The sequence below is a fragment of the Physcomitrium patens genome, chromosome 1, assembly GCF_059467195.1.
Source record: "Physcomitrium patens ecotype Gransden chromosome 1, ASM5946719v1, whole genome shotgun sequence".
NCBI lineage: Eukaryota > Viridiplantae > Streptophyta > Bryopsida > Funariales > Funariaceae > Physcomitrium > Physcomitrium patens.
The window spans coordinates 15,791,288-15,816,734 of NC_143410.1; the positions used below are offsets into that span (position 1 = coordinate 15,791,288).

Below are 25,447 nucleotides of genomic sequence, written 5' to 3' on the forward strand. Positions count from 1 at the left end.
CAAAAAATCTATTTTTAATTTTTCTTGTCATTAGAAATATAAAATAATTACCTACATAAATACTATATTTTAATTTTTATCTTCTATTATATGAATACTAAAAATCCAAAATATATATATATATATATATATATATATATATATATTTATTTATTTATTTATTTATTTATTTATTTATTTATTTATTTATTTATTTATTTATTTATTTATTTATTTATTTATTTATTTATCTTATTATTAAATATATATTTATATTTTTGTTCTTTTTTGCCTCTTTTATTTTATTTTTTCTTATTGCATTTCTAAAATCTTACCACTAATTGTAAAAAACTCTCAAGTTAGGTTATCTTGTCATTTGGATTGAAGAGTGAATTTTTATTCTTATTTTTATATTTAGGAGATCTTTATAAATAAATAAAAAGAGAGAAGCCAAAACTTCTAAATTCTTTCATTATGAAAAATTAAGAAGCTTTATATAATTGTTATATCTTTTGAAAGGTCATCCTAAAAGCCATAAGAAAACTTTTCATATTTTAAGAAATATTTTTTAAAAAATATTAAATTATGATTATCTCAAAGAGGTGGTTCTTTCAAATATTTAAGCAATCATGTTAAAGAATTAATAAATTATTTTATAATTCACAAAATTAATAGAATTAGAAAATAAATATAGATGACTAATTATTAATATAGTAGTATTTTATTTTTTAAAAATATTTTTTATATTATATTATCTTTAAATATCCAAGCTCTTTCAAGAGAGTATATTTTCACCAAATACAATATCTTTGGAAAGATTTTATACCATGATCTTTCAAAGTAGTTTTTTTAGGTATAAATATTCTTTTAGATTTTAAAACTAATTTTTTAAATATATTAATACGTAGATAATTTATTATTGAAAAAAAAATCAAATTAGATTCAGTTAAATTTTTTTCTAATATTAATTCTTTTTTAGATAACTTTGACTAAATAATGTGATTCTTTAAAAACATAATCACAATTAAAGAGAAATATAAAAATTTACGTAAAAAAAATAAAATAAGTTAATATAATGATACACATTATGTTTATCAAAATAAAACTTTAAAATAATATTGTACATTTTAAAAATTGCTATATCAAAAAATAAGTTATTTAATTCGGATTTTTAATAAAAATTTATTTTTAAAATATTAAAAAAATATAATTTATTTATTTTACTCATTGAAAAAGGCTTAATTTCTTTTTGAATAATTATTATTTAATCCATGCATATATACACATATAAAATAGTTATAATTTTTATTTAGTAAATTTGGAGTGTAAATGGTTCTGATTTGTAACTAGCTTATTTAAAACTATGGATATGTTTTCTTATGAGTAAAATATTATTTAAAATATATGAATTATTACTTTTAAATGTAATCACAATTGATATTATTTTTGATAGGTCTATTAAAATTTTAAAAACACATCTTTAGAAGGTGACTTTTAAATTATATATTAATCTTTATGTTTACGTGTTATTTGAAGATTAATTATCTCTATGATATTCTTTTAAGCTTTATATTAGAAAAAATTATAAACTAGTAAAAATAAGTTGAGAAAATCTTAATATGTATTTATTAAGCTATCTTAAAATAAATTATTACAAATTTTTAGAGAATATGAAGCAAAGCTTTATATAACTTATATTTAGCATAGAAAAATGATTTTAAACTTATAAGTGGGTTTCAATTTCAAGAAAATAAAAAAGACTATAAAATGAATAAGACAAGTCGTTCTATAAAATTTTAAATATTGAATGATTTAAAGAGCTATAAATAAAACTATATAATTAAAAAAATAAAAATTAAACAAAAAAAAACACTTCTAACTTTTTTTTTATTATTTTCTAATATCAAAGAATCTTTAAGAAATTTAAAACTTTTTAAAGTCCTCTCTTTAACACATGGTTGCAAGCTAGTCTACTTGAGAGATTTAGGCACATTACCTCTATAATAAACTAATTTCTATCTTCAACTACTATAGTTTTGTATTGCTTTAATTGAAGTAAAGTGTCTTCTTTCCTTGTCTATTTAGTACTTGCTCTTTTTGAATTTGAAAAACTTGGTTATTTTTTAAATTATCACAAATATCAATTTTTTTAATCTCTAGAATCTTTAGAATTGGAATTCAACTTAATATATAATATACAAGAATGTAATAAAAATTTTAAAAAATTAACTTAGTTATAAATTTATATATTGTTTAATTCTAACACATTCTTACTTTATTTACAATTAAACAAAGATTCCACTCCTTTTACTTAACTTCTATTAAACTTATGTGATCTTTCACTACAATATAATGCTTCAATAATTGCTTTTCATTCATATTATCTATTTCCATCTTTATCCATTCAATCTTCATCTTTCATCTAAAACCATATTTATTCTAAGACCTATTTGAATACAAACATCATATCTTGCCAAATATTAGTTATGATTTAATTAGTGAAATTGATTCAATTGAAGAGCATAACTTGATTAAGTCCAATCTTTGCTACATTTACTTAACATAGTAAATATTATATTAAAAATAATAAACCAAATAAATAATAAATAAATAAATTTTATATATATATATATATATATCCTTCAACTTTTTAATAATCTATTTTAGTTAAATATTCTTAAATTGTTGCCTAAGACTTGCAACTCTTATAAAGTTAGTACTAAAATCTTTATTCTTTAGTGTATCATTTTACCAAGAACATAAAAATAATAACATTTTTAGAATTCTTGTTCATGAAAATATACAAGATTTTTTATTATTCTTAAATAAAGTTATTTAAATATTTTATAAAATACATTATTATTACTTTAAAAGATCAATTAACTAATCTTTGAAGACATATAAAATAATTCTTAGCTAATATATTAATGGTAGTACTTAAAATTAAATATGTGATATATTACAATTATTTTTTTCTTAATAGATACTGGATTTTTTTTTTTTTTTTTTTTTAATCAATTTTTAAAACATACATATGTATGTGTGATTTGAGTTTTTAAATTATTTGGCTTACTTTTATTTTATGTCAGCACCTACTTAAATTACTAATAACTTTTGCTTATACTTCTGAATTTCTAATATCATTATTTTTTAATTTGAAAATGTCAATTTAAAGTCCAACATAATCTTCTAATTTCATATAATTTTAAATAAACTTAAATGCATGTAACATTGTGTAAACAACTTATATCTTAAAAAAATTAAAGATTATCAAAGAAGATTCTTCGTGATTTATATTATCAATACTTAAGTATAATAAAAAAAATATTAGAATGATCTAAAATTTTATTGATTGTTAAATGTTTTTACTTCTAGAAACAATTCTTATAAATAGATTTTTCTATAATATGTTTAAAAATAATAAAAATAATAATAATAATAATTACAAGAAAATAACACATGAAAATAAATAAGATTATAGTATATATAAAAATCAATTTTTATTTTGAAATTTAACAAAAACAAATCTTTCTAAACTTTATTATTTAGTCTTTTTTATTGTTCTTAAATGTCTTCTAGCTATAATTTGATGGTTTTTGTAGCTTATATAATTTGTTTTGTAAGATAATATGATGCAATATTATCAACACATAAAAATATAAATATTATTAATAAAAAAATTAACCTTATTTAAAATTTGAAAGGATGATTTTAGATGATAGCTTAAACAATATTTTTATATACAAATCTAACAAAAAGTTAACCAAACTTCAATAATCTTAATAGAACATTGAAATATAATGTGAATATTAATTGTATGGTTTTTCAAATGATATAATATATATTCTTTCATTGATTCCTTTTGATTTGAATTAATGTCTCTAAAAGGTTTAAATTCTTTTCTTTTTTTTTTGAAATTAACTAAAACTCAATATTAATAAAAACTCATTTGTAAAAATAATAAATTCAAATTTCAGTATATATTGGAAGTGAGTATATACAATTATAAATTCAAAAGACACAACATTATAACCAAATTATCAAAACCTTCTTTCAAATATAGTTTTAAGTTTGTAATATTTTATACAACATTAGAATGTATATTTTATAAAGAATAATTTTAGTTTTAGTTTTTAAACTAACCAAGAAGTCTTGATATCAAAATATATGTATATATATATATATATATATATGATCAAATTCATCAATATTTATTATTGAGAACCTTTATTTTCAATGAAAAAATTTAGAATTTCAAAACAAGATATCATAAATCAAAAAATTATTTTTGCAAGATTCTCATCAATAATTTATTTTCAAATGAATATTTTTTGTAAAAAAATGTAAATAGGCTGAAGAAATAATTCTGCACCTTCTTAAACACATAAGGTGCACAATTATTTAAATAACTCTAAAAAATCAAAAACATAGTTTTAATTAGTGTCATTAGACAGATTTTTTCATTTTGTTTCATTCATATAGCTTGGAAATCATTATATGTTTTTGAAAATGAAGTTGGTGCAAACACAGCTTTGCAACTTAATGTCTTTCAAAAGAAATTAAACATCATGTCTATTATTGATTACACTGATAAGGCACTGAAGGGCCTGCGATTTGAATAATTTTGAAATAATGTATCTAAAAAAACTGTCAGGAGAAGCCATTTATTTTTCCTTTGTTTGAATTATTCACCCTTTCTGTATACATCATTCTGACTAATTAAGCGTGTTAACAGCAGAAACGTTTGCTGGTGGGGGAAACATCTGGAGTTTGAGAGGGTGGTAGTTCGTATCTCACCTAGTTTTGAAGAAGGATATTGAGCTCCCACCCTGTAGTATGGATGTCATAGAGTTGATCATTTATTATCTTTGCCGCTAAAAAAGGCACCTCGCCCAATGGGCACAATATATACGGAAGGACACAGCTCCAGTGGTAATAGAACTAATTAAATGAAAGTAATGAGAGGTTGATTGCAGCATGAAGTAGCCCGAATCTAGAAAATAGAAAACTGCCGATTTTTAAGGTACCCAGCACAACAGCTTGATACAGAGCAATGCTCTAGGAAGAACCTCAAATTCCGTGTCAACTAGTGATACCTACTCTAGAGATTCACATTCTACATACAAAGTCTATGTCAAGTCCACCTCAGAAACAAAAAGCAGCAAATTATTGGAATACAGACCCTAGTCCTTGATTATGGTAACAAATTTGACCAATAACCCACTAAATTTTCTGCGAAACCTGGCGATAAATCTGGGCAACAAAGTCGGCATATCCGGTGGCCCCCGAAGATCGGTCCTCAAGTAAATTTGAAAGCACAAGAGTTCCTTCCAGTGGTTGCTCCCCTTGTCTCACTGCTGTGCAAAGTTGATATACAGCCGGACAACTTTGCCGGAGTGCTTGCAGAGAGGACATCAACCGTTTCGAGATTACACTCTCCTGTTCGACTAGTGCAATCTGTGTGCATATCCAACAGAAACGTCAATTTAAATCGACTTCGTGGCGTTCACTACTAGGGATAAACTAATCAGGGCTTCACATAGTTAAAGCCTGCTCAATAGCTTAAGATACAAAGTTGGAAGAGGTTGATAGGGAGGTTATGAAGCTAATGACTGAACCTGTCCAGAATACTACATTCTCGACGCATAGCCACACCGAAATCAAAATACCAAGCGGTGAATAGACCTAAACATTACTCTGACTCAAAGACCGAAAGCTCAAATTCTTTTAGGACTACTGTAAACTACACAAAGTTAATGTATAAGGGAGGAACAACCTTGGTGGAATCAGTAGTATATGCAGCCTCAGGTCCGAGCAGATCTTTCACAAATTCAGCAGGCAGAACCTTTCCTAACCACAAAATAAATGATAACCCATCATTTAATAAAAATGCTCCGCGCGGGTCAAGCTGTTCTGAAGAAAGAACCAAAGGAGCAGGCAATCCCGCAGGACCATCACCTCTCGAGTCCTGCAGACAACAGACAACGTTTTGTTAGTAGTGTTTCATAAAATACTAGTGCACTGCCTGTTATCTGCGACTGTTACACCTATCCCATGGGACAGTGGTAATAAAATTCCTAAAAATGTGCCAAAACTAGCCCCAGCTAAATCAGTAAAGAAGAAGTAGCTTAGAGGCAGTGACACTACTTCCAATCAACACATGAAAATGGTAGCCATACACCGAGTTGCAGAACATGATGCAAGTCATCACTGGGACACCAAAGCTAAGCCAGATAATCACCTGCAAAAGGTACTCATCAAGACGGATGAGTGACGGGTACAGCAACCTCAGCAGTCTTGGTATGGACATTGTCATGATTTGAAATCCCATTGCAGACCTTTGATCAGGTGAGCAATCTCCAAAGCCACCTCGAAGTGCCATATTTTTAATTATAGCAAGAGTGTAAAGAGGAAGCAGCTTCAAACTCTCGGGGTAAATCAACCTATTGCTTGTCCGATGTTGAACTGAAAACAACTTACGGTACTCCTGCAAGCTTCGAACCAACCGCATTTGACAAGCTTGACGAGAATCTTCAAGTTTTGTTTGCAGCGTCTTCTCAACAGCTGCACCCGTCGGAAACCACAAGCATTTCCCATGAGACACACAGCCTATGGATGGGTGAAAGACCATGAAAACGTCATTTGGCATCAAATTTTTACACCTACTAAAAACCAGCGTTTCCAAGACAGCAATATTAAGTGCAACAACCTAAGTATTTGATGCAATCAAGCTAGGCTACGATGGGGTTAACAGCACAAAACCACCAACCCTTCCATCGCTTGAGGCAACAGAAGAGCGAATGACTAATAATGAAGTTTGTGTATTTCCGTGAATCCCCATCTTTGCCATGAATCCTTGGTCTAAACAACTGTCAAGAGAAAAGCCTGCAAACTTACCAAGCCTACTCATCAAACTAGCAATAGCGCCTACATCAGCTGCTTTATACAACTCTGACAGCTCGTTCACCACAGGAGTAGCCATAGTGTGCACTCGTATCCGACGCTCCCCTGTTGAAGAGGTATAACTGCCGCATTCTTAGTCAAGAAAACAATGGGATAGAGAAGATAGATTCAAAGAATAAACACAAACTGTCCCCAAGATTAGCTATAACCCACCTATGGCTCAGGTGCAAAATTGATCCCAGAACTGCTATGCCTTCACATACTAAACTTTAATCTTCATGTGTGCTCCACACCATCCTCAAAAAATACAAGGAGTCCTCAATACAGAACTGCATAGTAACCATAGCATGTCTAAAACGCGCTAACAACGCTATAAAAAATCAATGAAATAAATGTGCAGAGTACAATGCGATCGGACGTAGTAGACAACAAACAAATGTACAACAGGTGGATACAGCAGGGCGACTTGGAAGTAGACCGTCTGCGTGGACAACAAAGTGTCTTCCAGCTGGAGCTGCATAGCAAAAGCCTTGTCACAGTCCACAGCAGGAAGAGCCATAAGGTCCGAACTGCGTAGCATGAAGTGGCCGTGAAATGATGAGAAGCGTATTCCTGCAGAGAGGCACAAAGCAAAACTGTAAGCCACTTACATGAACAACCTATTGCATACCTAGAAATGACAACTACTGTAAAGTAGAACCCAAAGGACAATAAATTGAAGCGAGAAACAATATTTTGTGACCATCCCCAAAAGAAAATCCATCACGAAGTACATCACGAAGCCGCAACGTGATTAAACTACCTTTTCCACACCGTATTCTCATGACAGCCTCCCAAGCGGTTTCTCTTGAAAGATCTCGAGCAAGGTCATAGCTGAATTTCTCGCCATGCAGCAGGGCAAGGAATGCAGGATAATAACAAACCTGTCCTCCTGTATACTTAGCTAATACACCTGTCACATACAAACTCAACATGTTTTATGCATATTACACAAATGAGCAACTCTCTTTAAACCTTCTAAAAATGCGCGTGAAACCTTCTAGAACCAAAGCACAAAATAAGAAAAGCTCTACGGAAGTAGGTTAGGGGGCATACCCAAAGAAGCTATATCAGTGTAACGTTCACCGAAAGCATATATGTTAACAGCGATCTGATACTTCGAAAAATCAGCAGCCATTTGTTTATAGAACTGCTCTTCTGTGCCACGAAGAAGGTGCTCTTTATCCGTTCCATAGATGCGAGGGTTGTCGCCTCGAAGCTTCAGCCTTCCCAGACCAAGAGAGGGCAAAGTACTCTGGAAAAGTAGCAACTTCCCTCCCAGCTGGCTCTGCAGAACCAATTCAACCCCAAAAATTAATACTATCCTGAAACTAATTGTATAAATTACCATTGCTGGGATCTTACATGAATCATAAAAAATCAGTAGCACGCAGACTGTGACAGAACAGTCTGAATGAGGCACATCCAATTACTCCAAAAACTTAAAAATTAATAGTACCATTAATTGCGAAATGAACAACCAAATAACGTTTAGTAACTAAAACGTACCATGACCATGAAAGTCGCTTTCAGTGCAGGCCCAAGAGCCGACTCGATGTTAACATTATTTTCAAACATTGAAGGCAGGCTATCAAGCAGAGTGTCCACAACACTCCTAGACTCCGACAGGTTCACCAGCAAATCGTCCGGAAGTGGTAGAAATGGATCATCAAGGTCCGCAACTACCATCATTTGCGGTTGTGTCAAGGAGGACTGCGACGCCAGAATATCAGAAATTCGATTGTTGGCAATAAGTCGTACAAATCAAAATAAAAAGGTCCAAATACTAGAGTTCATAATCCTGCCATACAACAGTCTGACTAGGCTAACGAAAGAACCACAGTATAATTTCAACTCAACTTTTCTCAAGGAAAGCCACAAAACAGTAATACCATGCACTTACAAGTTTCTAAAACCAATCCTCCAGAAAGTATCCTCTAAGTAACATTGTAAGAGTATCAGATTTAAAAGCACGTTTAATACATCAAACTCCAGACGTTTCCATGTACATCGTACCAACTGAAATCGTCACGTAAAACCCACATACCTTGAGATTGTAGAAGTGCAGAGTGCTGTCGAAGGTCATAAATCCTATCTGAGTCCTAGGAAATCCTAATAGTTTGTCCAATGATGCTTTGATAGTCGCTGCAGCAACCTGCGCCAATTGAACAACACAAATTTTCATTCACCCGACATGCTTCTCACTCCCAGAATTTTGATACGTACAGTTTCCATACAGACAATAATATGGACCTCCATTGCACAAAGGAGTCTTTTGTGCAATAGAGATTTGTATTACTGTGATCATTACATTTACTGTCAGAAAACTTGTGCTCTTGTCAATGGATTGTAGATCATGAAAACATTTACCATGACCATCCCAGAGTTTATTGCTGAAAGGGAGACATCAATGAGAAAGAAGTACACGGGCGGCATTGGTGGCCGAACCATGTACTCGGTTGGAGCCACAAACTCCACACTACCACAGGAAAGCTCCGGCCTTTCGCCGGCATCTCGACGCCGTCCGTTCTCATCCAGAGGACAAAAGTAATCCACAGGAACTGCATGCGGTTCAGCACATTCAGTAAATGTCAAGAATAAGGTGACAACATAAAGAGAACTTCACCAGAGTCCCACATACTAAACTATGCAGATCACCAAGAGAAGGAGGAGGAGAAGAAGAGGAAGTGAAGTTTTAAAATAGAAGATCCTGCTCCTGTCCAATCCCTCTCAGGTTTAATGAACCTGGAATCACTTCGAACACACCTTCATTTAGTAGTGAACACACATTGCAACGCCACCGGCGCCCTCCGTCTGTAAACATCACATAAGCATTGATGTACGTACGACACCGTCGACACCTTACTATCGTACCTGCAAAATTCACCACAGGAACCTCCTCCTGCACGAAAAATACATGGAAAATTTGGCCACATCATTTTTCCAAACCTTACATCTCATTCTTATGTACAAACAGGTCATAACTTTATGAGTACTTTCGCCTATCTCATGAAAAGCAAAGTTGATACAACAAAACATAACACTAAGCTTTCCAAAATGCATTAGCAAGTCCTTTACCGACATGATACAGCACTTTAAGTCAATATCGTCCCAGTAAACAGCAGCTTTAGTCAGAAGCGCAACACAACAGCACAAGTGCAGGTTGCCGCCAGAGTCTATGCAAACATGAAAGGTTAATCATCACTAATTGGTGGATTAGGGCTGAAGAACCATACCCCGGGTGGTGCCTCTGCAAGAGGATGAGTAACAGCTCCAAGAGGCAGATGCCACCGAGACATTAAAGAATGAGCATTTGGCATAGCATTGATTGTAAGACGTAAGTATCGAGGATTACAGTTTAAATTTCCACTTGGCTTCACTTCCTCCGCACCGTCAAGCGGCCTTGGAAGTGTGGCTGGATCTACAGTGCTGTCAGGTGATCCATGTACAGGAACCAAAGCAAGAGATTGGAAATCTTCGACCAAACCTTGCACTTGATGGTAATTTCCACCATAAGAGCTTGCTGGCGGTGGGTGGCTGTACGCGCCCACTTGGCCATCACCATAGTGCCCTGCCGTCGGTGGAGGAGGCGGCCCACCGTAAAAATTTTGTGACGAGAGAGGGGCTCCATATTGAGGAGGATTCATTGAAGAAAACTGGGGAGGTTGGGGGATAGTTGACGCAGACTTCGGTGACTGTGGCATGACATTATACTGTTGCCCTGTTGACACTGGCTGCGATGATGGCGATCCAAACTGAGGACCCAGGGGTGAAGGAGCCTGTGAGGGATTGCTAAACGATGGCCTGCTGCCTGGAGGGGGAGGGAACACTCCAGAAGGTGGTGGAGGCCCAGGATTCATTGGGAATCTTGCTGGAGGACCATACCCTGCTCCCTGAAGGGGTGCTCTTACGCTACCACTCGGTCCAAACCGAGGACTCCCCACAGAATTTGCTTGCCCAGATGCTCCCATGGAAGCTAAATTTGGTGGAGAAAAAGAAGGGGTTGGAATGGTGACGGGAGGACCTGCCATGGGCGGACCTCCGGGGGGCGGAGGCCTGGCAAAGGGTGGAGGCAATGGACCAGAGACGAGAGGTGTAGGATTGTATGGTTGATAACCTGCAGGAGGACCTTCCGGGCGATAAGCTGAAGGAGGTCCTACTGGCAGAGGAGATATGGGATTCTGAAGTTGATCTGCCAGGGTTTTCGGTGCTCCAGGGGGTCCAGGAGGTTGACCTGGAACATGCAGTCGAAACTGAGGGCCAGAGGCGCCACCTTGCCATGTTGGCGGTCCAGCTCTTGGTACTGAACCTAAAGCCAGATGCAGAACACGTTCAAAATTGTAAAATTCTGAAGGAACTACAACATAGGAGGCCATGTTGCAAGCAGCACAACCAGGCACAGTGCCCGACGGTGATGAGGACTTGGAAGGTCTCAATATCTTAGATTTTTCTGAGTAACAGTTCGTTGCCATGTGACATGCAAGAAACACACTCAAAATGCTGCTAACTCTGGAATAACAAACTAATACTTGCACACATTTCCTGATTCGTTTTGAAACGAAGTGATAAAAGAACGTCGATAAAGTTGGGAGAAAACTAGGCCCAACATTTTGGAGCTACGAGAAAGAGAAATGAGCAGTACCAGGAGCTGAAAAAGGTGAAAATTGCGGTCGAGCATTGGGATTATTAGGGCTGTTAGGAAACCGAGGCGAACCCGGGTTCCCCCCTTGCTGCTGCATATTCTGTGATCAGCCTCAAACTTCAGAAGTTGCACGGCACATTTAAGATATTGTGAACTCAAGCATCAATGAATAAATAAACGAAAAAACTAATAATTACTAGCACACAATGCAAGTACTCTAAACCTACAGCAACGAATCATCTACCAAATCTTGTTACAAAACTGTGGAGTGTTCACGTCGCGACCAGAAATTCGATGACGATCGTAACACCCATATCTATCAATCTACTCTCCAGTGCAATATAGTCAAAGATAAAAACATAAAAAGAAGAAAAACTAAAATCGGCCAGCAAATTCTTAGAAACGTCCACAAATACTACAACTACCTCTACTGAAAATCCACAACCTAATAGCTCTTATACACCATCTAGCGACCTCTGTACAACACTGCTTCTTTCCTTCTTTCTTTCTTTCTTCCAAAACGCAGCACCAGAGCCACGACCACTATCTCACAGAGCAATCCATCGACACCCCCAACCAAAACATCCTGCGATTCTTCAAAAAAATAAAATAAAATAAAATAATACTCAATAATCAACATCCAAAAACCACCCGACTACTCGGCGATCTAATTCGAGCAAGGCACCATACCGCAAGTGATTTCGCTACGCCGCGAGCTCTTCGATTAAAGAGTCTTCTTCCGAATAGCTCCAAGCTCTGGTTGAGCAACAAACATCCTCCGAGCTTGAGCAAAAGGGGATCAGCTTGAGTGCAATCAGAAGAAGCCCTGCCCCAGCATTCCAGAAGAATCGATCAGCTGAGATGGGGGTTTGGGATCTCTCCCTTCAGGTCCAAAGTCGTCTCGCAACCTCTCTCCCCCCCTCCCTCTCTTCCCTCGCTCACTGCCACGCTGTGCGGTGGTAGCCATTAGGGCTCCGAGGCGTCTTCACCGAGCCATGCTCACCGATCACTCATCCATCCATTCTGCCATACATTCATCTCATGTCTGACCTGGCCTTGGACGAACGTGGTCCCTCTCCCCTCCACATCTGGTCTTCGTCCATCCTCTTTTAATTATTCTTCATTGGGACACGTGACACCGATGGATTGCTCCGAGGGGAACTCACGATCAATATGATTGGCCGAGAATGATTCAACTGACGCTTGAAATCAGTGTGTAATATGTAGTAATATGAATTAAATTTGTATATACATATATATATATATATATAAGGAATTTTTAAATTGAACCTGAACCCTAAAACCCGCCCATCAAATTTTTGAGCTCCTCTTTTCATTGGTTGTGAATCCAGCAGTGGAGAATTTTTTGATGATGGTTAGGATGGGTGGGTAAATATAGTAAATGCCTAAGTTGATCAAACAATTCCTTTTTCTATTCATATATACACACACACAAAAATAAACTTGAATGAATAAATTCTCAGTTTTTTATACATAAAATTGAACTCTCTTATTTTTGTATAAAAGAGATGTAGGTTTAAGTTTATGGCTTGTTACACAATAACCCAATCGATAACAAACATTGACTTTGAATGATTTCCTACCAGTGATTGACTGGTTTAACGATGATAAATTGGTATGGAGTTTGTGCATGATTTGTGAAAAAAGTCTACTTGAAAAATAGAAGTAAAACAAAACAAAATGTATTTATCAATAGATATGGATATTCTACACTTGCCTGTAATTGAATAAAGTGGAATGAGTGGACATAACCCTGTTCTCAGTCTCTTGAAATTGATGGTGGAAATGAACATTAATCTCTTCATAAGAAAGCATTGAAGCTTTCCATCAAACAAGCCAACAACAACACATCCTGGGCCATACTTTGTGACAGAGAAATTCTCTGTGCTAAATGAAGTAAAATATAATTCTACTACTACTGTGTACAAATAAAACATCATGAAACATTGTGGTAAAGAAGAAGTTTTGAGCTTTTAAATCCTAAAGAATTCAATTGTTTGTAACATGACATAATCAATGTGATGGTTATGATTCAGAGAATTAAGTATTTTTTAAATAATTATTGCTCATGTAACAAATTCTCTAAGTTCTTAAAATGAAAAACTGTGATGATATTATTCTTTTAAGCTAAATATTTAAAATAGTGATAATAGTGGAATTTTATTTATTTATGATGTTTTACATATTAATCAAGAATAAAGATGATTCACACTTGATGGGACTGTAACAGTTGGTTTCTTTTATTTTAGTTTGTTTTTTTAGTTACATATATACATGTATTTTGGCATGTAAAGGCGAGATGGTTTACTACAAAATTAAAAACAACTTATTGTTATTATTATCATTTCAGCATGTCAAAGTGTAAATTTGAAAATTAAATTTTTATATTATACAGACTTTAGTTTTGTATAACAATTAAGTAAATTCATGGTATGTGTAAGAAGGACTTTAAACCTATAAGCCTACTTTGAAAAGCCATAATTCAAAAGCATTACCAAGGTTTCTGACTTGGTGAAGAAAAACTCTCTTTTAGAAGCCTTGAATATTGTATAGAGTGTAAAGTGAGAAGAAGCCACAAAATATATTAAATAATTATTTTATTGAAACTCTAAATATGTAAGTTTACATCCTTTTTCTAAAAATTATTATATATATATATATATATATATATATATATATATATATATATAACTTGGTTTCTTTTTTTTTAAGCAGTTATTGTAAACATTTTTTGACATAGCTTATCAATTATTTTTAAAAACTACCTCTTCAGATAGACCCAATGGAAATTTTGGAAGACAATGTATTCTATGCCTTACAAATAAATCTCACCTCTTCTTTATTTATGATATTTAAATTAATTTTTCTATAGATGAAGAAAATTTAGTGAGGTTTCTTAATTTCAACCAATTAAAGTATGTAAAATATGTAAAAGGTGACATCTCACCCTATTTCTTTGATATAAAGACTATTTAAATATGTATTTACATAATAAAATCAAAATCAAAATCAAAATCAAACATACATACATAAACTTTTAAGTAAATACAAAAGAAGATCATGAAATTTCAAAAACAACTCACTTGACATGATTCCTCAATTCAAGATATAGTTTTGACAAACAATTTTAAATCATATCCATTGTAAAATTTTATAAGTTATTATAAAAAAACTCATTTTTCATTTTTTTCATTTTTTTTTTTTTTTGTTAAAACATGTATTATTTTAAAATTTGGTTTTTTTCTATTTGAATGTTTATCACAGTAATATTAATTCAGAACCAAAATGAGTAAAAGAACCACTAATATTTAATATTAGGATAAACTATTAAGTTTAATGAAGTGATAAAATATTTACTTTATAATTATTAGTTTATTATTAGCTTTCTCAAAAGAATTATAGAACATTACTTTGCAAAAAATTCAAAATTTAAATTTAGTTAAACAAATAGATACACAACTCATTTTTAAATCATGACAAGTATTAATAATTATATTAAAACAAATCTTATACATACATTTTAAACTCTTTTGATATTATAGTAAATAAATTATTATTTTAAATTAGATATGTTATTTTGTAAATAATTATCCAAGTTGTATTGTTCTTTATTGCACTTTGGATATTTGCTTTAACATGTTATTCTAAAATCAAAGCAAGAGGCACCAAAGCAAGCGCATATACACATACAAATCACATAATTAAATAGAAACCTAATCACATAATGTTTTTACAAAAGAATGAAATATGAATCAGAGGGATGATGTGAATAAGATTACGGTTTTGAATTGATATTGTTTTCAAACTATGTATATGGGTTTCAATTCAATTATTGATGTTCTTACTCACAACATTGAAAAACAACATAGACTTTATTCTGAAAAACTGTTATGTCTTTGAAATATTATGAAATTCAGTTTTAAACATGTATCAACCAATACAATTCTAACAAACTTACCATTGTATAAAAATATCAATTGTCTTAAACTGTTATTTCTTTATTAAATTCATGGGTAATGTTAAAAATGGATTAACTCTCAATAATTCAAACAAAAATAAGAATAGAAACTTAATAAGAAGAAAGGATTTAAAAATAAAAAATATGAAAAGGAATGAAATATAAAGTGTTTTATTTGTTACCTTGTTTGCGTAGTGACCATGTTCACAGGCATGCTCTAACCATCTCGAAGTATTTGATCATGAAAATAATTATATTGTCAATCTCAATTTGAATCGACTGAAATAAACTGTATTTTACAAATACTAACATTGGAATATCTTAAACTGTGTCACACCCTTAAAACCAACTTGTAGACTTTGTTAGAAACCACCCTTGCTCAAACCCCAAACCATTTTGACAAATGTTGAACAATTTGGCATCAATTGCGTCCAACAATAATTGGCAAACTTCACAAAGATGAAGGCGGTGGTTAAGTGTGATAGAGGTGGTGGTATCACCTATTTTAAAGGACGGTTATGTTCCAGTTTACACATTGGTTTGGGGTTCAAATGCCAAATCTGCTTTGTTGATTTTAATCAACTGAACCAGAAAAACAATTCAACTTCTCCTATTTCGGGGCACATCAAAACATTATTTGTGCACCCAAAAATAGAATTCCAAAAAATATCTCCTAGAGTAGCTATAACAAGCTTAGGTAGACAGTTTAAGCTGATCCGACGAAAGAAGTCTCTTCCACAACTTTTCTGTCTGTTTGCACACTGTTAGTTTATTTACCCATATTATTTCTAACACAAAACGAGACAAACAAAGACAAAAAAAAAAGGTGAATGCATAATACATTTACAGATAAAAAAACCAATATGTAAGAACAACCAATTATACAAACATGCATATAAGCAAACAAAGCGTTCTATCTGTTGGTGAAAAGTGTATATGTTTCTAAGCACAGGCAAATAATTTTCCACTACTGTTATAGAATCCACCTGTATTTCAATCGTGCATTAACGTGAAATTTGCATATTTCCAAATACTTCCACTGCTGTTGCACATCTTACAATTCTATCATTCACTGTTCTCACTTTGAAAATCGAAAGATTCAACACACTCAAAAACACGTGATACCAACCTTATGACATGTTCCACATTTCCACATCCGAACTCTTTCGGTTTGCGTGATTTCATCGATTTTCTGTTTTCTAATGTCCCTTTTCTAAATTTATAATAAGGTTACAATAAATCAGCCTAGATTAGGAAAAGCTTCACCCGGCCATGGACAGAAGCACCAGCCTAGAAACCATCCAACACTGAATGAAGAGGAACACTCGCCTGGAGCAATGGCAAGGCGCATCATTCAGTTGTGGCTGATGCATGGCGTGCACTAACATCGAGACAAGAGTGGTACACAACGTCCAGGATCAGCAAAGAATAGCGGTGACGCGTCACAAAACGATGGATACAATAAGAAAGGCTGACCGACTCCGCGGACGAAAACACAAAGAAGTCACAGCCCAAGTACATGGCAAGCTCTGTCCACACGCATGCGCACTTGGCTACCACATTGGAATCATCTCTGATCGGCTACGGGGATCTGCTCTTTAAAGTCAGTGAAATTCGGCTTGCAGTGACCGGCGAGAGCACCGGGAGGATCGATGAATCTCCCACTCAGAAAGGCAAGTGCTTGCAGACGGTTTTGGTGTTCGGTGGGGTGGATGCCGTCCCAGCTGATGTACTCCGAAGGATGGGAGCACACAGTTGCGTCCGGGTGCCCGCAACTCCTGGCGGGATCGTAGTTGTAAGGGGTCGGACGAACTCCGCAGCACGCCTGAATAGTATATTTGAACCCTGCGGAGTATCGCCATAAACATCGAGGCACGAAACATGTGAGAATTGTGAACATTTGATCACCCTCTCTGGCTCACTATCTCTACTTCGATTCGCAAAAACTATGCTTTTTCAGTATTTGGAAGCAAGGCATACCATATTTCTCCGGGTTTTCGATCAGATCAAGATTAAACCCGTAGTCATCAGCCAACATGAACAGTGCATCGGGATGCTTCCCTCTGATATCATCGACGGCGGATTTCAGCCTGGCGTTGTGCTGTTGGGTTATGTTGTTCATTGCTCTCAGGCAGCCCAGCCGATCGTAGTCCCCTGGAGACGAGCCTGGAAATTGGGCCAATAGGAAACCCTTGCAGCCTTCTGAGGGTATATTGAACACGAGGAATTTCCTTGCACCGCTTTCGTACAGATTCTGCAGCGCCAAGAAGTCACTCGGGTTAGCTTACACGTACTTTCACAAGAACATGCACGGTGATTAAACAGCACTGAGGATTCGGGCAGAAACCAGCCACAACTGTCATCGTCGCTACCACACATACAATGTAAGATGAAATCATTTTGCTTCATCCCTCTTAGATTTTCTGCGAGGGCTATGAGGTTAACATTGCTCCGAGACTTACTTCTAGCGCCAAGGTGATGTTACCAACAACGTCGGGTATACTCTTCGCCACTTCCTCATAGGACAAGTTGTTAAAGTACCCCTTTCTGTAATCGTTCTCGCCTATGTTGATGATATGTAACCCTTGATCGAATGAACTTGCCACTGGGCCCTTCGAAATCGTGCCATCTCCAATGGCTCCGGCATCAGATGCAAGATGTTTGGCCCATTTGTACTGCTGCACCTGAGCCTGCAAGTGGAATATCACGCCCTTGTACTGCACTGGCCGAGCATTGCCACTGGATGCTGCGAAGTTGATACCTTTCCTGAAGTCGGAATTTATGCCTTGCAGATAAGCGCTCAGAAATGGGATGTTGAACGCCTGAGCTGCAACACACGCATACGACATTGAGATTTGTGTATCCGCAGAAATTTCAAGCCTGGAAACACTGGAAAGTTCTGTTCAAGGAAACCACCAGGAGAGGTGAGAAACAGTACCAAGAAAGTCGATGGATAGTCTGCCGTCGGAGAACCGGCTGGCTGGCCGACCAAAGTACGACGAACCATAGGGAGGACTCGCAGAGAGAAAGCTGAAAGGCAGGGAAGCTTGAACTTCTCCCACGTCGGACCTCGAGTCCCCGAACACGAACACGCTCGGGTAGCACGTATACTCACTCGCCTCAGCATCCGACGCAGTGGCCACAGCATCCACGTCGAAGCAGCACAACAAACCTAGCAACAACGCGACCGCGATGCACCGCACTTCACACGGGGTCCCCAGTTGGATCGTCATCGAGCTGGCGCAGCGACCGAGGGCCTTAAACCCTTGAATTGAACTCCTCTACCCTCCGCTCCAACTTGCACAAACTGGTAGCAATGCAACTATAAATACGATTCCTTGGATTCAGGATACTTCCGGAGATGATGGGTTTCAACGTGATCATCATTTCGGTTGAGCTCTATCCAGCTGGATCTCTCGCTTCATCCAGTCCCCCTCTCTCGTGTTGTGTTGTTGAGGGTTCATTTCTTTAATTTTATTTCTGTTTTGTTTTGTTTTGTTTTTTTTTTTTTTTCAGTGTCTCTGGCCTATGAATGCCATTCGCTGGTCGCTGCTCGCCACTCCACTTGTGTTGTGCCCACCTGGGGCCTGCCGGCACACGCCTCTCCCGATAGAAACACGGGATAAAGATGCCTCAAAGACCGTTAAATATAAAGACGATGGAGGGAGGTAGGTATAGTGCATGGGAAGTGTTCTGGGGGCACAAGAATGGGAGAATGGTCACGAGGATGGATGAATGGATAGATGGATGGATAGATGGATGGATGTAACAAAGACAACGCCCGTTAGTGGGTGAATGGATGAATTGATTGCTGGATGATTGATGGTTTGATGATTTCATGGCTAATTTATATTTGTATCATCCTCAATTTATATCATCCTATTTAATTTATGTATATGTATATATATATATATATATATATATATACATAGTCCCTTAACAAGTTACATTCTTCAATGGGTTCAATGTTGGCTATCTTTAATTAACATTTACTTATAGAATGTATATATATATATATATATATATTTGTAGGTATTTTTATACGTGTGTATATATATGTGTATATATATATATATATATATTTATTTATGAATGTATAGCATATTAGGATCATGTTCTACTAGAAACACAAATTGTACAATTTGTTCTTGGTTGATAGTTACTTATAATGTTTTGGCTAAAATTTAAAGCTTTTCATCTTCTTATTTGTACCAATCTGTTACTTATAATATGTTTGTGCACTCTTGTACTGTTTTTATGAAACTCTCAATAACAATGGAACAAGTTTTAAATTTTATATTAGTGTAATTCTCTATCTGTACATACATACAAATATTTTGTTTGGCAAATCTTTCAAAAAACAATTATTAGACTTGGCTTTTTAAAAATGAATAAAAAAACAATGTAAAACATGAGTATATGTTAATAAATGTAACAATATTCGCATTTTGAATTTTACTTTGAGGCAATAATGTAGTTAATTAGCTAATTTAAAGTATTCTAATTTGGTATTTGTTTAAATTAAATATACATATATGTATATATATATATATATATATATTCACAAAGTAACCAATTTTAACATAAACTGTATTTTATAGTTTGAATTTAGGAATCACGATAGCAAACTAAAATATAACAACAATGTATGCAGATAAATCTTTTTCAGTTGCTTGTAAGAACATAATCTCATGAATAATATTTCGAAATACCACAAAATGTCTACAAAAAGCCTACACAAAGACAGACCAACACTTTTTTATTTTGAAACAGATTATTAAATTTTGAGATCTTTTAAAGATTATTAAATAATTATGATTTGTTGATGAATATGTGTTTCATGATAAATTACCAAAATGGTTTAATGGTACATTAACTTTGGGTACAGCACAATGAACAGTGCAGTAATTTATTTATTTTTAAATAAAATTGTTACACTATGTATTTTGATATGAATTTGGTGTTTGGACTACTAAGCATGTGCTCGAAATTATAAAAGACTTCCTACTCAAGAGTAGGTACCAAATGAGCCTGTAAGGTCTTAGAAGGATTCGAATGTATATATATATATATATATATAGTCACTGGGAAATATATGAACTAAAATCATATCAAAAAAAATATATATATATATATATATATATATATTCATTCATTCATTCTTACCTATAATTATTTTTTTCTTTAAAAATTTGTGATTCCATATGTGAAAAAACTCAAAATCCAATTTCAGTATAATTAAGTAATGGAGAATAAGTTGATGAAAAGTTAAAATAAGAAGAGAAAAGTTGTGAAGATTATGTTGCAAGAGAAATCCGGAGAAATATAAAATTTTCACAATATTTCATAATTATCTTTCATTCGTCATCCTCCCGCAAAGAATGACTGGACGGATGGATTGATGATGGCTGGATTGTGTGTCAGGACAAAAAGTGCCTTTAATGAATTGACAGTTTCTTCGAAGTGACATGGAAATTCTTTTTACTTTGTTTCTGTTCTTTTGCATCTTCATTTCTTTTTCTTTTATCCACTATATTCGACATGAGTTGGAGCAAACTTTGAGCCCATGTGTTTTGGACACTGGTTCACTTTAAACAAGCGTTTAGCCCAAATAGTAATTGGATCATTGAAAACCCAGCCTAAGTTTGTCAGCTTACCAGCTAATCTTGGGTGAGCTTACTGGTCAATGATCTAATTAGAAAATCATAAAGCTAGCTGGGAAAATTATAAATGAAAATGAGAAACAACCAGAAGTCTGTATAAAGTAACTTCACCAAAGTATTACTCATCTTTTTACTTTTTATATATTAAAATTTAAATAAATATTAGATGCAGCAGTATGGAATGTTTCATTCACATTCCATTGGGAGTTATATATATATATATATATATATAGAAAGAGAGAGAGATGTATATATATATATATATATATATTTTATATTTATTTTTATGAATTTACTGTTGGGGTGGTAGAGTGAGTCAATTGGTCACGTGATAAACATGCGAGAACACATATTCTATTTCTTTACATGTGTCAGTGAACTCTTTACCTCTCAATAATATCAGCAAAAAAACGATTGGCATTGAACTGGAATATTAAATCCTCCATGTAACACTGCTTTGTGTTTAAAATATACGTCTAACCACTTTTTATGTCATGCAACTTTTTCAGTGTTTTATTTGATGTTATTAATTAAATTACTATTGCAAATTAATGCTCTAGATTACAGTGATTATTTTGTGATGTTTGTAATAGTTGTGTTTTGTGTTTTGTGATTTTCTTTTCTTTTTTTCCAAAATAATTATTACTATTTTCTTTGAAGACTCTTGTATTTATTTTCAACCTAGTAATGTAAATTTAAGTAAAAAATACTCAATTTTTTTAATTGTGCTAAAAAACATCTAAATATTTGTAATCATAAATTATAATTTATTAGACAAAATAATAAATTCATAATATATTTTATTAATACCATCCAACATCTATATTTGGTTGTATGGTATGAATTGTAATTTTTATTTTTTTAGTGTATACTAGCACATTTTAATGATCTTTTTAATCTATTACTTCCAAAAAGAAGTTGATGCATCTAATGCTAATAAAATATAAGATCCTATTTATCAAAATTAAAATAAAATAAAAAATCAAATAATAATTTATCAAAAAATATTACAATAAAAATATATGAATAAAAATTAAACATATTGTCATGGATATACATAATTACTCTAGGATTTATCTAGATAATTAGAAAAAGTAAGTAAAAGTATATTATTTTTATAATATTTTATTAAGAAGCTTCCTAAAAGCTTTATAGATGCTATTTTAATTTTATAGGTATCTATAGTTGACTTTTAGGTTAAAAAATTGGTCAACAAATTAGCTACATATTACACATATTGGTTGCTTATAGAACAAGCTAATTATGTGGCACACATAAGAAATTTCTCTTGCAAGTCAAGACATGTGTCCTACAAAGTCAATACATGTTGTAGGTCCTTTAGAATGTTGCCACATAGTTTATAGATAAATAGTATATATAGAAGCAAGAATGAAGCTTTCTTCACTCTTGTCAATTCTTTTCTTGCTTTTAATGTAAATTCTAGAATCTCTAGTTTCTTTGTCTTTTGGTAATAGCCATTCCAATTTCTATTTAATATACATACTTCTTTATTTTTATTTTGTCACTTTTCTTTTGATATGGATTTCACAAGTTTATACATCTTCTTTCAATTCATGTCTTTGTGTCAAGGATATAAATCTCGAGAAAAGAAAATCTTTAATACACTCATATATCATTGAAAAGAACTAAAAAATCACTTAAAGATGATATAATATTGAATTGAAATGGCTATTGCCAAAAATAAGAAGACTAGAAAGACTTGGAGTAAGTTTAAGGACTAGAAAGGCATTCACAAGAGTGAAGAAGGCTTCACTCTTGTCTCCATATATACTCTTCACTAGGAGCTATGTGGCGCTGTCCTATAAGACCTCCAAAATATGTTGACTTTGTAAGACACATATTTTAACTTATAAGACAAGTTTTTTTATACGTGTGCCACATAATTAGCTTGTTTCGCAAGCTACCAATATGTGACTAACTTCTTGATCAAGTTTCTAACCTATCAATCAATTACAAACATATATAAAGTCAAAGTACCATCTATGAAGCTTTTAGGAAGCTTTTCTAGAAGGTCTTATAAAATTAATCTACTTTTATCTATTTTTACCTATTCTTATATAATCATATAGGTATTTACTAGACTACCTATGTATATCCGTGATATTATCCATCCTTCTAGGGACAAGTTTCAAGAGGAGCGATCTTCATATGTTGAAAAAATTTAAGGTGCGACAAATTGTATTTGCCACATAATTTGCTCTTTGTTCTCTTTGAAGATGGTTGATAGGTCCTCTCAGCCATCGATAGTATTCCATACTATGGTAAGAAGACCACCTTGTTATTTGATCATTGTTGAGGCCTTCGTAACTTCCTTCAAATAAAACATTTGGATCATCGTCAAGAGTTGTTTCTATCTCTAATAAAATTCACCAAACATCAAGACTCTCTTCTCAAGTCATGATACTAAACACTTTGTATCTTGTCATCTATTCAAGGAAAGACATGTTATTCTTGAGCATATTTTTCTCAATTTCATTATCTTTAAGGTTGTGATAATCAAATATCTCATCTGATATGTTTGCAAATGAAAGCTCTTGAATTGAATTTGCTGATTGTTGATTTTCTATCTTCTTAGCATCACAAATATATAGAAGCTACAAAGAAAGATAGAAAGTAGAATGTTATCTTCTTTTGATCTTGTTTCTTTTATAGCAAAGATTTGCTATTCTTCATCTTAATTTTGATGAATGTTATCGATGAAAAGCTTCAACTCTCTTTGTGGCATTTATAAGATACTTTGCTGGCTCCCATGTGCATTTACTAATATAATATCTATGCCAATGAATAAGTTATTCTAATCCATTTTGATGCCCTCTTAAATCTAAGACTTCTTCTACTTTAAAGTCTTGATTATTATCCACTTCTACAAGATGAGGTGTCATTTATCTTCTTCTTGAGATATTCACTATCTTATATGGTTCAAGAAGAGACACATAAAATACATGATGATCTTTATAGACTTTGATAGATGTAATCGATAAGCAACATGATTGACTTCTTTACGAATAAAAAAAAGTTTCAACCTATAATAGTCCAACTTATCACAAGGACAAGTAGTCTTGATATTGGGATGAAGTAACCATACCTTGTCATCTATATTGAATTCTGGTTGCTGCTTGCAATAGGCATCTGCGCTGGTCTTTTGGCATTCTTGAACTTTCTTTAATTATGTCTTCATTGTTGCATGTAGCTCTAACAAATGATTTAGGAAATCTTCTTTCCAAGTTTATTAACTTTTGAAAAGTAAAAAATATCAAGTTATAGATGATAATCATAATTGGCAAATAAAGGTGTTTGTTGTGTAGAAAAATACATCATATTATTATAAGCAAACTCCGCCAATAGCAAGAGGATTGTTCAATTGTCTTGTTTATAATTGATAGTACATGTTAAGTATTATTCCAAAACTTAGTTTACAAGCTCTATCTATCGATCTGTTTGAAGATGAAAGGCCGAAGAAAGCTTCATGTCTACTTTTAGAATTTTAAAAAGGGATCTCTAAAATCTTGATACAAATTAAGTCACCCTATTCGATATAATATTTTTTGGCAATCCATGATATCTATAGATATTATCAAAGAAAAGCTAAGCAATTTTTGTACTTGAGATAGATTTTATACATGGTACAAAATGTGCCACTTTGGTAAATTAATCTACTATTATAAATATAAAATTTCACAAATCTCAAATTAAAAGATTCTTAATAAAATCCATAGAAATAAAAGACCATGGTTGTTCTTGAATAGATAATGGTTGGAAAAGTCCATAAGGTCAATGACGAGGATTTTTTGACCTTGAGCAAATGTCACATGATTGAATAAAGTCTTACAACCTTTTATATTTGAAGCCACCAAAAATCTTTGGATATTAATTCTAAAGTCTTGTTGTATCCAAAATGTCATGCTGCTGGAAAGTCGTGACATGCTTGAAGAATACGTAAACATGTTTCTCCTTTTGGAACATATAGGCATGATTTAAAATAAAGTAGGTTGTTCTTGAACTCAAACTTGGAAGTATCATGAGACTTAAAAGAACTATTCTTCATATTATAAATAAGAGGATAACATGATATACTTGATTGAATTTGCTTAAGAAAAGTTGAATCAATAATTAATGTTGATTTCACTATTCAAAGATGAAATTGTTCTAGCTTTAATAAAATTATCTTTTATTGATCAAAATCTATATTTTCTTCTTTAAGTACAAGATAAAAATGTTTAG

General features: G+C 33.2%; 2 protein-coding genes across 2 annotated transcripts; both read right to left on the bottom strand.

Annotated features, from left to right (window-relative positions):
• Nucleotides 1-4,816: 4,816 nt before the first annotated feature.
• Nucleotides 4,817-12,509, bottom strand: LOC112285106 (protein transport protein SEC24 A). The gene is made up of 14 exons (XM_024525641.3): nucleotides 12,254-12,509; nucleotides 11,564-11,663; nucleotides 10,158-11,230; nucleotides 9,688-9,823; nucleotides 9,292-9,482; nucleotides 8,969-9,076; nucleotides 8,431-8,634; nucleotides 7,978-8,209; nucleotides 7,685-7,834; nucleotides 7,338-7,494; nucleotides 6,877-7,004; nucleotides 6,221-6,543; nucleotides 5,756-5,947; nucleotides 4,817-5,436 (listed from the first exon to the last, which is right to left on the bottom strand). The coding sequence occupies exons 2-14, from the start codon at nucleotides 11,658-11,660 to the stop codon at nucleotides 5,203-5,205; spliced, it is 3,225 nt and encodes a 1,074-aa protein (XP_024381409.1). The 5' UTR covers nucleotides 11,661-11,663; nucleotides 12,254-12,509; the 3' UTR covers nucleotides 4,817-5,202.
• A 4,006-nt stretch (nucleotides 12,510-16,515) lies between these two features.
• On the bottom strand, nucleotides 16,516-18,829 carry LOC112288160 (GDSL esterase/lipase LIP-4). The gene is made up of 4 exons (XM_024532050.3): nucleotides 18,481-18,829; nucleotides 18,005-18,369; nucleotides 17,523-17,796; nucleotides 16,516-17,387 (listed from the first exon to the last, which is right to left on the bottom strand). The coding sequence occupies exons 1-4, from the start codon at nucleotides 18,773-18,775 to the stop codon at nucleotides 17,110-17,112; spliced, it is 1,212 nt and encodes a 403-aa protein (XP_024387818.1). The 5' UTR covers nucleotides 18,776-18,829; the 3' UTR covers nucleotides 16,516-17,109.
• Nucleotides 18,830-25,447: the final 6,618 nt, after the last annotated feature.

Coding starts and splice junctions, on each gene's coding strand:
- LOC112288160 (XM_024532050.3), bottom strand. CDS start 18,775: ATGACGATCCAACTGGGGACCCCGTGTGAAGTGCGGTGCATCGCGGTC. Junction 18,370..18,480: donor ACTATCCATCGACTTTCTTG/GTACTGTTTCTC, acceptor CGTGTGTTGCAG/CTCAGGCGTTCAACATCCCA. Junction 17,797..18,004: donor ACATCACCTTGGCGCTAGAA/GTAAGTCTCGGA, acceptor TTGGCGCTGCAG/AATCTGTACGAAAGCGGTGC.
- LOC112285106 (XM_024525641.3), bottom strand. CDS start 11,660: ATGCAGCAGCAAGGGGGGAACCCGGGTTCGCCTCGGTTTCCTAACAGC. Junction 8,635..8,968: donor TGCACTTCTACAATCTCAAG/GTATGTGGGTTT, acceptor CTGGCGTCGCAG/TCCTCCTTGACACAACCGCA. Junction 8,210..8,430: donor AAGCGACTTTCATGGTCATG/GTACGTTTTAGT, acceptor TTGGTTCTGCAG/AGCCAGCTGGGAGGGAAGTT.